Raw genomic sequence first — 18,456 nt, forward strand, 5'->3', positions numbered from 1 at the left:
GTCAAAGTTATGGAGACAGAAAGTTGAAAGGTGATGTCCAGGGACTGGAAAAAGGGTATCATGGAAAGTTGTTGCTTAATGGGTGTAGTTTCAGTTTTGCAAGGTAAAAAGAGTTCTAAAACAGTGAATGGGCATAACACTACTTAACATTTAAAAGTGATACAGTGATAGGGTTGCCTGGCCAGTGCCCCAGTTGTTTCAGCATCAGACTCTTGGTCTTTGCTCATGTCAGGATCTCATGGGTTGTGAGATCAAGCCGGACATTGGGCCTTGCGCTCAGAGAGGAATCTGCTTAAGACTCACTCTCCTCTCTCATCCCCCACAACTCAGGTGCGCTCTCTCTCCCTCTCTCTCAACTTAAACTAAAGCTTAAAAATAAAATAAATCTTAAAAAAAAAAAAAAAAGTGAGGAGTACTTGGGTAGCTTAGTCAGTTAGGCATCTGCCTTCGGTCCAGGTCAGGATCCCAGAGTCCTGCGATCAAGCCCTGGGGTCTGGCTCCCTGCTCAGTGGGGAGTCTGCTTCTCCTTCTCCCTCTGTGCCTCCCCACCCCATCTCTTTCTTTCTCTCTCTCAAATAAGTCAATAAAATCTTTTAAAAGTGATATGATGATAAATTTTACCACAGTTAAAAATAAATAATAAAGAATGATAAAAAGAAATAAATACAATCTGCTAATACCACCCATGAAGAGAAAAACACTGATAGTATATGGTTGTATACTCAGAAATTTTTCTCTGCATATGTGCATGACTAGTCAAACACATATCCAGTTCACTTCTTTAAAAATGAGGTGTTATACATAATATTTTATAAGTTTTCGGCAGTTGACATATCATGGGTAACTTTCCATGACAACAAATCACATCCTTTTTCTTAACAAATGCATAGTTTGCCCTAATTGATTAAAATAATTCCTACTATCAGTATCCTACTGATAATGGGATAACATTTATTGTTACTAATAGATGCTATGGCAAATACTCCAATATAGGATAATTTTTATAAATTCAAGAAACAATCTTTAAATGGCACTGTTGAATCAAAAGGAATGAATCACTTATTAGAAGAAAAAAAAAACACAAAATAAGATAAAAACTTGGGAGGTATTTTGGATTTTTATCCAAATCCTTTACTCTAAAAAGAAGACTCAGGAGATGAAGTTATTAACCAGAGGTGACACAACTGATCAGTGAGAAAAATAAGCCTAATGCAGATCTCCCTTTCCAGCAGCATCTTATAAGCCCCAGGTCCATTTTCATGCATTCATTCAATAAACATGCACTGATACTCATTTGTTCCAGTTGTTGTGGTAGGTAGGTATCAGGTTTAAAATACACTTCAATAAATATTTGTTATCTATTCTGTTGTTGTAATCTATGCAATAACCATGTTATCCTAAATGCAGTGTTGACAGAATTCTGAGTTCAATTAATGACCAACTCTTCCAGAAACAGCTAGATCCATGTTTAGATTTTTAATTTAGTGACCCTCCTATAGAAAACTGAAATAAAATTGACTTTTCCTCCATGAATAATCAAACTTAATAAGTATTCATATCACACTCAAATGGGTAGAATCTAGACAACTAATGAACTGAAATTTCCCCTGTGGTATGAGGCCCATGCAATATTGATTGTTAACAAAATTAAATCTTAATGGAAAATATTTTCCATAATATGTTATAAATAATAACTATGCCCTTCTAATGGGAAGTATAAAAGAAACTAAACAAACAAAAGTCTATGAATCATAAAGGATTAACAAATCAAATCTCAGCATGTCTGATAGGAACCAACATTTTTTGCCTCTCAGAGAAAACTGTGTCCTATAAACTTTCAAGATATATTTTAGTTATTGAGAAAATGCATGATAAACAGCTATAGCCTCAGAGTAATGCACAATAAAAGTGAATAACAGTATGTACCAAAGAAACTGAAATTGGTGAGAGATAGTGGCAGACGTTCATTTTTCTTTATGTATTTGCACAACATTTTAAAGTTTTCCACAGTGAACATGCATCACTTTGGTAATTTTAATTCAAACTTAAATCTGGAGAAGGGAAACAGCTGCAGCCTCTGAGAAGTTTAACATTCAAATAACAAAACTAAATGTTCTCTGACAGCATGCTATCATGAATTCACAAATACAACACAGTATGTCAAAGTTATAAAATGTAAATGTTGACTTCAATTGGAGTAAGTGAATTAGAAAATTTATATTAAGCCTTGTATAAATTGGAAACAAACATCATGTGGCCTTCAGAAGACCTTCCAAAATTCAACAATATTATTTTTAAGTTTGGCATTAGACAATTTTTCTCAATCAGGACTACATACACCCATATGAGGTATGAGATGCCCTCAATTAGGAGATACCTCAATTAGGAGATACCCCTACTTTGAAAGCAAATTACAGAAAACACAAAACAAGCTATAGCAATACAACTTGATGGGAGGAACTAGCAGTTGAACAATTCAACTGCATAATTAAGTGTGTATAATTTTCCAGGTTTAGACACTATAAAAAAATACATCCTGATGAGCTAGGCACACTGTGCAGTTAGGTAAACTGGGGAACTGTATACACCAATTACACCAATGAGCTGAGCACTAGTGAGGTGTGACATCCAGTTGTTCAATCATAGCTCTATCTAAAATATAGTAATTCTTAATACATGGTAATAAGAATAAAAGAAGTGAACATTCTGTGAATTCAGCTGTTAACTTTTAGCTCAGTAATTACATTTCAGACCCTCATCAACACTCTTGACTGCAGATAGTAGTTACTAGTTTTATTTGCTATATAAAAGAAATAAAAATGAAGTAACTCTTCATTATGGTTCTTTGTAAGCAGTGAAAGGTAAAACATTAACAAATGTAATGTGCACCATGCGACTTAGTATTTTCAAATTCCAAACTCAAACTCTCCCGACTAACAACATCAAAAAGCAGCATGACAGTAAAACTGTCCATACCTTACTCAAAACTACAAAAATCTCAGCAGAACATTGAGGATATTTGAGTTTGGAGCAAAGTCTGTGTTATAAGCATACTCACAAGTTGTATACCTATGTACCAAGTTAAAGGAGCCTCATAAAATGGCTGCAAAACAGCAAAATCCTGATAGAAACAGCATTAGAAATACCAAATATAGTAAAAGAACCATATATATGCAAGACATTCATGGAGTTTCATTTCCAAAAATGACAGCCTAGATAATTCAGAACAAACCTTCCACTAAAAATAATTCAAAAAACTAGAAAATTTAAACAAAAAACAGTTTTAAGGCACTGGAAAGATATATGAGACCAAAATGAATGAGAAGGAAAAAAAAACCTCAGAGGTTAGTCCATCTCTTCTCCCTGAAATATAACCCACTTCAGAAAAAGCAGTTGTAATACTCAGAATCTAAACAGAGTTTTTAACAGATGTGTGGGGCTACAGAGGAAAAACTGGAGGTGAGAGATTTTCCAAGGAGGGGGGTGCCTAGTTAAACTTCCCCAACCCCACCCCCAGACTTTGGACTAGATTCCTGAATGGTCATCCACCAGGAATAAGGTGAACTAGAAATAGTTGAAACTCATCATTGAAGTTTTAACATTAAAATAGCACAAAAAAATAAGGTAATCCATGACTGCTATGGCCCTTATTCTATAGCAAAAAATAAATACATATTCTCATACATAAAAATTATCAAATTAATTATCCTTATTAAATAAAAATGAAATACATTTTCTGTCAAAAGTAACAAGATAATCAAAAATAAACAGTAGGCAAAAGCAATGTGATCAAAATCCAAGAAAAATAAGAGATAACAAATAGAAACAGAGCTTTAGAAGATCTTGACAATGAAGTTATGACACAGATACACAGATTGAGGATTTTGCCAAAGAACTACAAAGTTAAAAACAATAAAATCAAAATTCTAGAAGTGAAATATGTGGTAAATGAGAATACAAAATCAGTAGGTGGGTTAACAAGAGTTGATTCAGCTGAAGAAAGAACAAGTAAATAAAAAGTCCAAAGAAAATATTCAAAGTAAGTAATGAAAAAACAATATATTTATAAAAATGAATATAAGACACAAAGGGAATAGGCACAAATCAAAGGAATACAACTAAGCTCCTCATAGTAAAACTGCAGAAAACCAAAGAGTAAGAAGAAAAACTCAAAAGCAAATTAGAGAAAAATATATATTATCATACAAAAAGCACCAACAAGAATAACAGCTGACTTCTCAACAGAAACAATGGAACTGAGAAAATGATGAAATATCTTCGAAATACAGACTGGGAGGAAAAAGGGATTATTTAGAACTTTATAACCAGTGAAAATCTTTTCTAACAAAAAAGTGAAATAAAGATATTTTCAGACAAATACAAAGAGGATCTGTCACAAAAGAACCCACTCCAAATGAAATTGTAAATGGAATTCACTCAGGCATATGTAGATACACTCTGAAGAAAACTTCAAAGTATGTTTTTAAGCAGATGAGGAATCTCAGAATGCAAAAAGTAATGAGACACAGAAAGAAATGAAGAAAACTGAAGGTGGGGCACCTGGATGGCTCAGTCAATTAAGCAACAAACTCTTGATTTTGGCTCAGATCATGATCTCGGGGTCATGAGATCAGGCTCCTTAAGATTCTCTTTCCCTCTCACCCTCTGCCCCTCTTCCCCCCAAAAAAATTTAAAAATTAAAGAGAGACAAAGATTATTAATTTTTTAATGTTAAGTGATACTCTCTAAAATGGCATAAAAATATCAAAGTCAAAAAATAAATGTTAAAATTAATATATAACACATAAGATCTCCAGATTTAAAAAAAAAAAACTATACAATATTAATGAAAGAATTTGCTCTGTTCATAAATTGGAAAACTCAACATTATAAAAATGTCAATTCCCTCCACGTTGACCTATAGATACAATGTAATCTAACCAAGATCTTAGGTTTTTAATGATTTCACATGCTAATTCTAAAATGTATACAGAAATTCAGAGAAAGAATACACAGGATAAACCTGAAAAACAACGTGGAAGGACTTACTATACCATATCACAACTTATCATAAAACAACAGTAATCAAGACAATGCAAAATGGACACCGGAATAGACAAACGAACCAAAAGATTGACTAAGTCCAGAAACAAATGTCTGCACATATGAACATTTGATTTACACCTAAGATAGGACTGTAAAGTAATAACAAAGGGGTGGTTCTCTCAATAAATGAAACCAAATCAATTAGATATCATATAAAATGTAGGTTCATACCTTGAACATCAATTCCAAGTGGATATTAGATCTTAATGTAAAAGGTAAAATAATAAGCTTCTAGAATATTATGTAAGAAAACATTTTCATGATCTGAGGAAATGGACCAATTTCTTAAACAGGTCAAAAAAGCAAATAACCACAAAAGAAGAGATAGAAAACTGAACTAGATTAAATTTCAACAGAAGACCTCATTAAGAAAGTTTTAAGAATGTGATGAAACAGCTCTGGATAATTGGAGACAACAATGCAATACATATAACTGACAGAGAGCTCATATATAAAAGAAAGACCTCCCACAAATCAATAATGAAAAGACACTGAATTAAAAAAAAAAAAAGTAGGCAAAAAGAAGCAAACTGACATCTCAAAAAAGAAAATAGTCAATAGCCAACAAGAATGGAGTGGATTTCTATTCTTAAAGAGAAAACCAAAGCTGGTGGCATCACAATTCCAGACTTCAGACTATATTACAAAGCTGCAATCACCAAGACAGCATGGTACTGGCACAAAAACAGACACATAGTTCAGTGGAACAAAATAGAGAACCCTGAAATGGACACTCAACTCTATAGTTAACTAATCTCTAACAAAGCAGGGAAGAATATCCAATGGAAAAAAAAGTCTCTTCAACAAATGGTGTTAGGAAAATTGGACAGTCACATGCAAAAGAATGAAAGTGGACCACTTCCTTATACCATACACAAAACTAGACTCAAAATGGATGAAAGACTTCAATGTGAGACAGGAATCCATCAAAATCCTGGAGGAGAACAGAGGCAGCAACCTCTGTGACTTCGGCTGCAGGAACTTCTTACTAGACACATCTCCAAAGGTAAGGGAAACAAAGCAAAAATAAACGATTGGGATTTCATCAAGATAAAAAGCTTTTGCACAACAAAGGAAACAGTTCTGTTGACTGAAAGAAAAGACAACTGACAGAATGGGAGAAGATATTTGCAAATGTCTTATCAAACTCAACACCCAAAGAACAAACAATCCAATCAAGAAATTGGCAGAAGACATGAACAGGCATTTCTCTAAAGATGACATACAAATGGACAACAGACACATGAAAAAATACGCAGCATCAGAGAAAGACAAATCAAAACCACAATGAGATACCACCTCATATCAGTCAGAATGGTTAAAGTTAACAAGTCAGGAAACAACAGATGTTGATGAGATTGCAGAGGAAGGAGAACCCTCTTACACTGTTGGGAACGCAAGCTGGTACAGCCACTCTGGAAAACAGTATGGAGGTTCCTCAAAAAGTTAAAAATAGAGCTACTCTACAATCCAGAAATTGCACCACTAGGGATTTACCCAAAGATATAAACGTAGTGATTCAAAGGGGTACCTGCAACCCAATATTTATAGCAGCAATGTCCACAACAGCTACATTATGAAAAGTGCCTAGATGTCCATTGACAGATGAATGGATAAAGAAGATGTGGTATATTATATACAATCGAATATGACTCAGCCAACAACAAAAAAAATGAAATCTTGCCATTTGCAATGACATGGATGGAACTAAAGGGTATTATGCTATGTGAAATAAGTCAATCAGAGAAAGACAATCATATGATCTCACTCATATATGGAATTAAAGAGACAAAACAGTATCATAGAGGAAAGGAGAGAAAAATAAAATAAGATGAAATCAGGGAGAAAACCATAAGAGACTCTTAATTATAGGAAACAAACTGAGGGTTGCTAGAGGGGAGGGAGGTGGGAGAAAGGGGTAACTCAGTGATGGACATTAAGGAGGGCACATGATGTAATGAGCACTGGGTATTATATAAGACTGATGAATCACTGAACTCTACCTCTGAAACTAATAATACACTATATGAAATGAGATGGGGGAAATTGGAGGGGGAGGCAAACCATGAGAGACTGTGGACTCCGAGAAACAAACTGAGGATTTTGGAGGGGAGGGGGTTGGGGTTGGGTGAGCCTGGTGATGGGTATTACAGAGGGCACGTACTGCATGGAGCACTGGGTATGGTGGATAAACAACGAATTTTGGAACACTGAAAAGAAATAAAATGGAAAAAAATACACTATATGTTAATTAACAGAATTTAAATTTAAAAAAAAAATAGAATGGAGTGTATTCCTAACAGACAATTCCGTAGGAAATTGGAGAAAAATATCAATGATGTGATAAATAAGGCCCATATCAGGCCAAAAGATGAGAAACTCTAGAAAAGACAAAATGTAAAAAATGCTCATCATCTAGTAATAATGAAGATGCAAATTACACCATGATGAGAGACTATAAACACCTAACACAATGGCTACAATTGAAAGACTAATAATACCAAGTACTGGAAATGATGAAAAGCAACATAAATTCTTCTGCATTGCCAGTGGGAATGTAAATTAATGGAATCACTTTGGAAACCTGTTTATCAGTATCTACCAGATGAAGGCATGTAGGAATTACACTATATGTTACATACCAACAGAAATGCATTTACATATGCATTAAAATCATGAATAAGATTACTCACAGCAGTCTTATTTGTAATAGCCCAAAACTTGAAATAATTCAAATATCATAACGTGTTAAAATACATTGCAGTAAATCCATACAATGGTATACTAAAGAGCAATAAAAATAAACAAGCTGGAAGTACTTGACATAACACCTGAAATACCATAACCTTAAGGATTAGCAAAGAACAGACACACAAAACCATGCCCTATAGGATTCCACTTCCATAAAAAATTCAAAGTGGTCAAAATTAATTTATGGGGTAAAAAGTCAAAATATTCATCTTCGAAAAAGGAGGAGTAGTGATTAGGACAGGGAATGAGGAGGCTTCTTGGGCACTGGTAATGTTCTATTTCTAGATTTGGGTGGTGGTTACATGGGCCTGCTCACCTTGTAATAATTCACTGAGTTATATGCATGTACTTTGCTGTAAGTTAACTATACCTTCAAATTTAGAAAATTAAGAATTTTTTTAAAAAAAAGATAAAGCTCCAGCAGGTTCTGCTGCCAGGTGACAGGTTCCACTCTAGACTATGTGAGAAGAGCCAGAAGATCATTTAGTAAGTTATAAAGGATCTGGGAGCTACATTCTTCAAAGTACGTGTTCAGTTCCTGTTTAGATAGTATGTAAATCAGACAATGGCATAGACTTCTTGCGGTGTGGACCACTTCAATAAACTAAAAAAGGTTCCAACGCGTTAACCTCAGAAAACACTTTTTCTTTGAAGTATGATAGTTAAAGTATTTTAGATTGGCACAACTTAAACTGAAGGTCTTAGTATGCTTTGAAAAATCTAGGACTTCATGTAAAAAAAAGAAGTATCCCATTTCCTGATCCCATAACAGCATTAGTTGACCTATCATCAGATACTGATTGCAAAGATTTTTTTTCTATTTCAACAGAGGACAGTACATTATATCTTCATCTTTCTGGGTGCTTCACAAAGAAATCAGCACCAAAAGCACAAAAAGAATATGCTTTTATGAGGTGAGATGTTTATTCAAATTTTTGAAACGGGCAAATTTCACTGCAAGTAGAGTAACTAAGTTAATCTCTTTGAAAATAGAGGATATCCATTTCTTAGCATATATGTCCAATGAATTCAAACTCCAAAATAAACTCAACATATCTGGGGCGCCTGGGTGGCTCAGTGTGTTAAAGCCTCTGCCTTCGGCTCAGGTCATGATCCCAGGGTCCTGAAATCGAGCCCCGCATCGGGCTCTCTGCTCGGAGGGGAGCCTGCTTCCTCCTCTCTCTCTGCCTGCCTCTCTGCCTCCTTGTGATTTCTGTCTGTCAAATAAATAGATAAATCTTAAAAAAAAAAAAAAAATCTATGTAAGGGACTATAAGCACAATAAAAACTGCAGAAAAAAAAATCTGCCTATATTTTCAGTTTGAATAAAACATGTTAAGAAAAATATTCTGTCTGCTACCATTCCTGGTCTTGAAAAAAAACAAAAGGTACTCTGGGATAAATAAATACACATTGCTCCTGAAGTTGGTAAATTTCCAAGTTTAGTTAACAATTGCTATTGATTTTTTTTCTCCTAAAAAAGCAAACAGAGATGCAACTGAAGATGCAAAGAAACAGACATTGTATGTACTTCATTTTTCACTTTAATTCCATCAAGAATAGTGATTAAAAAAAAAAACACGAATAATGACTGTCAACAATCTGAGTTTGAGATAAATAAAACTTGAGAATTAGGGGTATTTTCAATTGGCATCATGTCAAACAACAACAGACAGCCAGGTCTTTGCAGCCATTATGATTATACATGCTTGTGAAATGAAAATACTAAAAATACTTTAAAAATGTAGAGTGCTACAGAGTCACTACCAAGAAATTCTGTATTTCAAACATCATTTAACAAAAGCCATGGAATCGCTGGATCTCTTTTGAATATTCATAAGGAAACTCTAAAAATTAAACAAATAATAATTCTATCTCTAATATGTTATCACTGTAAACATTTAAAAACTATAATACCCAAATTCATGAATATTTTATAAGAAGTACAAGAATAGATTTTAGACAAAATGACATAGATCGCCCAAAAAGTTAAAATCTATGAAACTTCACTGTGATTATGACAAGCCCAGCCACACTACCATCTGCATATCAAATCACTTACTTATTTTTTTTTTTTTTTACTTACTTATTTTAACAAAGAGTTCTTACCACATCTTGTTTTTGGGCTACATTAAATTTTTCTGTCAATTCTTCCAAAGCTCTTTTTGTTTCAGCATCCGACCTAGGGAAAGAAAAATATTTTAAGTTGGCTGTTTGAGAAAGTATATACAATTAGTTAAATTTACAACATAATAATGTTATTACATAATACTCTACTGCAGTGGTTCTTAAACATTAGCCAACATATGAAATACCTGGAGGACTTAGGATGGACTGCCGAAACAACAGATCTGCAATGGTCCCCAAGAATGTGCATTTCTACAAATCCTTAGTTGATGTCAATGGTGCTGATTTGGGAATTACATTTGCGGTACAAGTAAAGCAGAATGGGATCCTAAAATCTTAATTCACAAAATTAAGTCACCAGGTTTCACAAGAAATTTGACTCCTAATTTGGCTTAAGTCAAGTTTCTCTGCCTCACTCGCACATGCGTCTGGGTCAGACAAACTATTACTAGACCGTACCAGCCCACAGATAGAAGATTCCCAGTCCACCACTGCACAGCCAAATGATCACTTAAGCTAAATAAGTAAATCATCTCTACAACTTCCGCTTTGTCTTCTTACAGGACAAATACCTAAAAATTCATGTTCCTAGTGCTTAATTTATATCCTTTCTTCAAATATGTAAAAGCCACAGAATAAAGCAATCTAAGAACATACTTTACTACGATGTTGACACCATTCTGCTCATTTTATCAACTTGTCAAAACTAAATACCTAGTTTTAAATTAACTAACCTTACTGGCTTAAAAGAATAACAATAAATATAGCTCAACAATATATCTCAGACATCAGGAACTTAATTTCTTTATTCATACCAGCTATATATGAAAATAATCTTGAACCACAGGGTACTATAAGTGGTAAAGAGCAAATACTCTTGGGGCCATATGCCTACCTCTGAATCCTGATTAGACCATATCCTCCATTTAAACTCCAGCAAATTGAATTACTTCATCTCTCTGTGCCCCTTTCCACATCCAAAAATTGGAAAAAATAATAATGACTACCTCATTAGGGTTGTTGTAAAATTTAAACCTAAATCTATCTGGCATGAAGTAATTGTTCAATAATATTAACTATTAGTAGTAGGAACAATAGTTAAGGTATTTAATTCTTACTACTAAATTCCCTGCCTTCCTCATTTAAAGCAGGTAAATTATACAGACTACAGTTGATCACAGATTTAAAACTATAGCTTTCACCCTTTTTGCTATAGCAACACAAAACATGCATGGAATGATTCTATTAGATGGAATGGGAGTCAGCAAGTGGACTTGGTACAGAAACTTCCACTCAGCTTTGTTATTCCCTCATCACTGCTGTATAGAGTATGACTCTTGAGAAGGGATAAAAAGTTTGGTTGCTTCTAAAAATAACCTCCAAATGAAAACCAACAGTCACTGCTGATGATGAAAATGAAAAGACAGTGAAGAAATTTTAAATAAAGTGATACTTGTTGGGGACGACCCAGAATTGATAAAACTGCAAAGACCTTTCAGATATAAACCACTCACTTTTGAGGATTTCAACTGAAAGATAAAATATCAGATTGGACTCTGCCTGTCTCTCACCCCCTCCAATGTATTTGCAAATCGACCTCTTTACTAAGGTCTCACAATGTATCTCTCTGTAATGGCAACGCTCAGTAGAGTAAGTTAAAATGTTCTTAAAAATATGAAATTAGGGGCGTCTAGGTGGCTCAGTCTGTTAAGCATCCACCTTTGGTTCAGGTCATGTTCTCAGGGTCCTGGGATCAAGCCCTGAATCGTTGGGGTCCCCGCTCACGAGGGAGTCTGCTTGTCCCTCTCCCACTTCTCTCCCCGCTCACACCTGAGAGCATGCGCTGTCTCTAATAAATAAGTAAAAATCTCTAAAAAAAAATATGAAATTAATTTTTCTAACAAGGAGTCATGGTACATTCTAAAATTAAAGGATTTTTAAACTGTTCTATTAATAAATTTTAAAATACTGGTATAAAAACAGCACTGTTTTTTAAATTCATGTAAACATGTCAATTATAGAACTTAATGTGTTCTTCTAATAACTCATGCCTCCAACAAAAACCATATTCTGCTTTTACCGGCTTCTTCTGGCAAGCTCCCGATTGAAATCCTCTCCAAGCCGAACTTGTTCACTGCTGAGGTCTCGGAGGGACTGATGAAAAGCATGAAGCTGGTAAAGGCAAAACATAGTCATCCATTTAGGATTCTGTTTAATTCTTCCATGAAGATTCACTGAGGTTGGTAAGAACTTATTTTTTGCACTAATGCCCAAATTTTATACTGTTATTAACACATAATAAAACATATGTCTATTCTGAAGGAAATATTTCTCCAAAGAAAAACATTTTTTAAAAGTTATATAAAACTTCTTATATATAAACTGTCACATCCTTTATAGTACAGTAATTCTGATCCTTTTAGATACCCCAGTAAAAAAGAAGTCAGCAAACTTTCTGTAAATAGTACAACAGCAAGTATTTCAGGCTTTCAGACTACATGATCTCTGTCAAAATTATTCAATGCTGCCACTTTTAGCACAGAAGTAGCCATAAACAAATGAGCATAGCTGTGTTATACAAGAACTCTGTTCCATGCCATGGTATGTCAATCCATGCTACAGAGAAACTCTTGCCAATGTGCACCAGGAACCACGTATAAGAATGTTTGAAGCAACACTGTTCATAATGGAAACACCAAATATAACCCAAAAGTCCATTAAGAACAGAATGGATATAAATAAATTGTGATATGTTCTCCCAGTGGATATAATACGGCAGTAAAAATGAAATGATGAAACCTACCTACACACTAGTAAGGCTGAATGTCAAAAAAATAACATCAATTGAAAAATAGCAAAAGAAGACAAAGTATTATTCCACTTATATAAAGTTTAAACGCAGGCAATACTAAACAAGATATAAGTAGTGCAAATGTTTTGTTTTTAAAGCAAGAGAATGATTAATATAAAAGTCAGGATAGTTGATAGCCCTTGTATTGATAACACTCTAATTCCCAGTGGTTACATGAATTTTTCTTTAAATTATTGTACTATTAACTGTAAATATGTATACTATATATGTATGTGTATACTATAATTTATAAAAAAATGTAAGTTATAGAGATTTGCAGAAACAACAAATTGATTCAACAAATGTGCATTGAGCAACTAATCAGTGCCACCAATTATGGTAGGAAAAAAGGGGCTCAGAATCTAACATAGGAGATAGACATGCAAACAAAATGACAAATGATGAGCAGGGCATTAAGAAAGTACACAGATAATGTGGAGTTACGGGTCATCTTAAGAGACTTAAAATCAGGAAGAACAGTTAAAAAGAAATTGGGTGTTGGCATGATTTTCCAGTTTTGCAAACCAGAATCCTAGGTTCTGATTCTGATGCCTCCTTTTCAATCATTCCCACCCTCCCCAAATGGTCATCTGATCTTCAAGACCTTTCATTTTACCCACCAAATAGCTTTTAAGTCTACCGCCCCACCTCGTTCTCTCCAACACCATTTATCCTAATCCAAGTAACTAGCATCTCACATCCACAATACAGCAATATCCTCTTAATTGGTTTGCCTACACAGATTCCATTTTTCCACACTAGAGGTGGAGTGATCTTTTCAAAATAACTGTCACCTCCATACAAGGCTGTGCACAGTCTTGGCCCTTCATACATCTCCGGCCACATGGCCTTCCTCAAGTTGCTCAGAGGTGCTAACTTCCCTCCTGCCAAAGTATTTGTTTTACCTAAAATGACTCACTCAACCTTCAGGTTTCAGTTCCATCAGCGTTTCCTCAGGAAACCTTCCCTGACTGGGGGAAAAGTCCCTTTACCACACACTCCCATGGCCCTATGCTTTCTGATGTAGCATGCAACTCAGCTCACAATTAAGGGAGTATTTGTGTACTTATTTTATTAATAACTAGCGCCCCCCCCCCCCAGATTACAAGCTCCATGAAAAGGCAAGGTTTTTACTTATTCCTGTTTCCAGGCACAAGCACTGTCTCAGAACACTAACAATAAATAAACAGAATGAAAGAGTAAATGAATCATAGTAGAATATTGTCCTTAGCTCCAGGCTACACCATATAATTCACTCTAAAGTTGCACCTACTAAAAAAAAAAAATTACACAGTGAAGGAGAAGTTCCTACAAGGTGTCTTCTCATGCACTTGGTTCTGTTACTTCTCTTATGCTATAACAAGTAAAAGCTACAGATGAGTATCCTAACAAACTTTGAGCCCATGATCCTAAAACCACCAAAACACAGATGTCAAAGTTGGCAACATCCTCTAGCCCTTACCTAATTAATTTAGCTACCCAAGGCAACAAGAAACATTTTTTTCAGCTCTTATAGGGACGTTTAAAGACGCAAAAAAAAGAGGGGCACCTGGGTGGCTCAGTGGATTAAAGCCTCTGCCTTCAGCTCAGGTCATAATCCCAGGGTCCTGGGATCGAGCCCCACATCGGGCTCTCTGCTCAGCGGGGAGCATGCTTCCCTTCCTCTCTCTCTCTCTCTCTCTGCCTGCCTCTCTGCCTACTTGTGATCTCTATCTGTCAAATAAATAAATAAAGTCTTTAAAAAAAAAAAAAAAGAAGCAGAAAAAGAAATATATCTGTAAAACCAATACACCCAAAATCTCCAGTGGATACATGAAACATATGAAAAAAGTATAAAAGTTCTTGCTTCTATTAATTAGTTCCATCAGTGATGTAACAATCAGAAACCCCCCCCCCCAAAAAAAAAATCAACAGGTTAACCACAGGGACTAACTTGTTTATATGAAACAAAGTGGCTGACTTAACAGGGCTTGCAGAAGAATGAGCGACCTCATAAGGAAACAAAAACATGACCAGCTAAACTCACCTTTAAATGTTCCATGAAACATCCTCCTCCATTACAAAATTCAAAATAAATGATAATTATTTATTGAAAATAAAAGTTTATTTGGTTTCAAAAAAAAAAAAAAAAAGATCAAACACAGATTACAGAATAATATAAAGTACCTGGCCCATGTCGTCAGGCTCCCGAACAAATCGGACACCAGTTCTGGACCTAATTCGCTTAGTACTCTGTTGATCCCCATAGTCCTTGAGGGGTGAGGTAGGTGGAAACCGGGAGCTCTCTTTAGAGATGAAAGGCAAAAAAAGAGAATAAAACATGCAGGAGAACAAACAATCTAAAATTTTGTTCAGAAAATACATACTCAGGACCTAACCCAAACTATTTCCCAACTATCTTGCTAGGGCCAAAAAAGTGGCACAAATCTTCCTCTTAAAGCAGATAAAATGAGCAACAGAAATAACTTGGAGATAGAAAACATCAAAAGTTTTAACTCGCTATGCTTTTCAAAGATGTAATATGGTATTTCCCTTATTTAAAAATAATAAATTGGCAAATAAAAATAACTTTTGTCTTTCTAAAATATAACTTTATACTAATAAAGCAATTTTCAAACAACAAAGTAATCTAAAATTTGAACACTGTTTAAAATTCAATACATTAAAAATAGCTAATTGTATCCAATTTTTAATCCTTATTCAACAGCAGTATTAACAATGTGGGCTTACTAATGTTCACTTCTACGTAAATCATCTCTCTGTACTGCAAACTTTTCTGTTCTTTTCTACTCTAAGTCCTTTCCATTCAAATGTGATCTCAGTGTTGTAGGAAAATATTAAGACTAACCACAGGCCAACCAAGAGTTACATCTTTAATCTAGCCGTTGAACTCCAGCTGCACACCAAAGATAAAATTCACCTGTTCTTAACAAGCATCATAGGCTATTTCTTAACCAGAATTTGAAAAACTATGAAGCTGGGAAGAGACTTCTCATCTTATAAAGTACACTACAAAGCAAATCCTATTTGGATATTCATTTTGATTAGAGGCAGAAAATTAAATTCAAGTTTTGTCAAGTAAAACTCTATGTAGTCTATGGAGTCTGAGAACAAATGTAATAGAATAACAAAGTCCCACTGAACATATTTCAAAATATTCACCATAAAATCACTGACAACTGCATCTTCTTAACTTCATTTGTATGATATTGTATACGGGTCCTATTTCTCCAAAGATTAAATGTATTCAATATGGACCTCAGGAATACTTGTAAAACAAAAAGAGAGTTTTCAAGACATCTGAAGAGTTTACCTGTCACAGTGCCACCATCAAGGTCACTCGCAGTCAGACTTGTAACAGAAATACTTCTCCCTCCTGAGTTTCTCAATAAACGTTGACTCCGCAGCTGGCCTATTGACTGTTCCAAGCTTTCTTTTAACTAAAGAATATAATGAAGGAAAAGTTATTCTCTCTAAACAATTCTAAATACAAACAGACAAGAGATTTTTAAGCTATTTCTGAAATAATCGGAGTTCCCAAGGAGAATTGTATCAGAAAAAAATTTGGAGTAAGGTAAGTTAAGAACTATAAACATAGAGGGTACCCAGGTGGCTCAGTCATTAAGCATTTGCCTTCAGCTCAGGTCATGATCCCAGACCCTAGGAACGAGCCTCGTGTCAGGCTCCCTGCTCTACAGGAGAAAGGCTTCTCCCTCTCCTACTCTCCCTGCTTGTGTTCCCTCTCTCACAGTTTCTGTCAAATCAACAAATTCTTAAAAAAAAAAAAAAAAATAGAACTATAAACATATAAACATAAATATTCTCAGAACCAATTCTAACATCTGGTTTTAAGTAGCATCTGTTGCTACCTATTCCATCTATTAGCAGAATGTGAAAAACAGATCTACTACCTAAGGGCTTACAAAACCAGATTAAATGTCTAACTGATGTGCCACCCATACTTCACCATATATCTGAGAGAAGAAAGAGAGTCTTCCTCCCCTTTAAATATTCCTTCAGAAGCCCCAGGTCTATAACAAATAGGAAACTAATCAGCTATCACAGTAACCGCTGCTATTAAAATAATGTGCATTGTCCAGTTGCATATCAGAACATCTTTTTTCATTCATTCAAAGACTTCAAATCCCAGAAAACTATGTGGGTGGATGTCAGTCTGTTAATACATACTAGGGAATAGAATTGTCCAAATGCCCTCTTCACATTATTAAGGAGTCAGCCAGCAGGGGATATGAGACAACTTTTAGACCTAAAGAGCTAAATTAAGTAAAAAGACACTAACTACAAAGAATAACATCCAGAGCTGTACACAGCTACAGACCTGAGAAGAGGATACAACTGAAACCCAAAGTAACAAGCGAGTAAAGCTGAGGGAAATCCACATGCCCTGAACTACTGGGCAACTTCAGATCTAGAGATCTTATCCAAAGATAAATAAAACATAATAAAAATAATGCATAGATCCATAGAACAAGTCACCCATAACTCTTTAAAGAGAATGTCAAAACAAATGATTGAAAGGACAGGGTTTCCTAAATTCAGCCAGAAATAAATAGTAGACCACCACTTATGGAGAGAACAATTTGGTTTCCTTGGGGAACTGTGCAGAAAAAAGCAGCCCCAGTAGAAGAGAAAGCACAAATGAAACAGAATGTGAATGACAAATGAGCAAATCCTTTCTCATTTCAGTTATTTGGATTTAGCTCTTCTGCAGAATCAAGGATAACACAGTCTAGATTAAAAGAAATAAAATTTCAGGAATCCACCTCTAATGTTGTTCTCATTTCCGGGGGGTAGGAGGGAGGCTAATATTTCTATACTCTCTGTCTCCTGCTTCCCTAAGCTGGGATATATAAGATCCCATCCTGCCTGAGCATTCACTAGCTACAGGACTCAGCCTATTAAAAATATACAGAGAAGGCCCAGGAAAACAAGGTCTACCCTGAGCATCATTTATATGTAAGTAAAATAAAACTAAATCTAACATGGAAGTAGACCAAAAATTTCATACAGTGAACACTTATGATAAGCTCTGAATACAATTAAACTATATTAAGAAACTCAAATCTAAACTGTAACATGAAAAAAGGACTAGAAATATAAAATGACTTTAGATCACACAAGTTAGCAACAGAACCAGCTCTATTAACTTTTTCTGTGTTTGTTATTATTCACATCTTTCAAGTGATGCCTGATGTCAGTATCCCTTTAGAAACAAAGTAAGCTGTCACTTCTTTTTGTTGCTTTTTTTGAGGGTAGTCTGCCTTTTTTAGTTCTAATTATTAAGATTTTGTTTGACCCTGATTGTCAATGGTTTTACTGTGATAAAACGATGTGAAGTTTTATTTGTAGTTATCTCATTTTTGATCCATAGAGATCATGGAATCTGTACCTTGATATCTTACCTGTGTTATAAATTCTCAGCCATCATCTCTTCAAACCCTGTTTCTGCCCCTTTCTTTCCTCTCTCTCTTTCTGAAAACTTGGTTATATTCAAGTTATCTTTTTACCAAATCCTATATATCAATCATGCTCTTTTCTACATTATTCATCCTTTCATTTGTCCATTTTTCTTTTTTGGGTAACTTATGTTGGCCAAATTC

General features: G+C 34.8%; 1 protein-coding gene across 9 annotated transcripts in view; it reads right to left on the bottom strand.

Moving 5' to 3' along the window:
- The window catches only part of CEP128 (centrosomal protein 128), a 391,529-nt gene that overhangs the window by 339,180 nt on the left and 33,893 nt on the right, over positions 1-18,456 (bottom strand). For all 9 annotated transcript variants that reach the window (XM_032878540.1, XM_032878542.1, XM_032878539.1 and 6 more), the window contains 4 exons: positions 16,149-16,275; positions 15,002-15,120; positions 12,065-12,156; positions 9,967-10,039 (listed from right to left, as the gene is read on the bottom strand). In XM_032878540.1, coding sequence (XP_032734431.1) covers positions 9,967-10,039; positions 12,065-12,156; positions 15,002-15,120; positions 16,149-16,275 — 411 coding nt within the window. The remainder of the gene's footprint in view (positions 1-9,966; positions 10,040-12,064; positions 12,157-15,001; positions 15,121-16,148; positions 16,276-18,456) is intronic.

Source organism: Lontra canadensis, unplaced genomic scaffold, assembly GCF_010015895.1.
Source record: "Lontra canadensis isolate GAN:19392208 unplaced genomic scaffold, GSC_riverotter_1.0 scaffold64, whole genome shotgun sequence".
In the NCBI taxonomy this organism is placed as follows: domain Eukaryota; kingdom Metazoa; phylum Chordata; class Mammalia; order Carnivora; family Mustelidae; genus Lontra; species Lontra canadensis.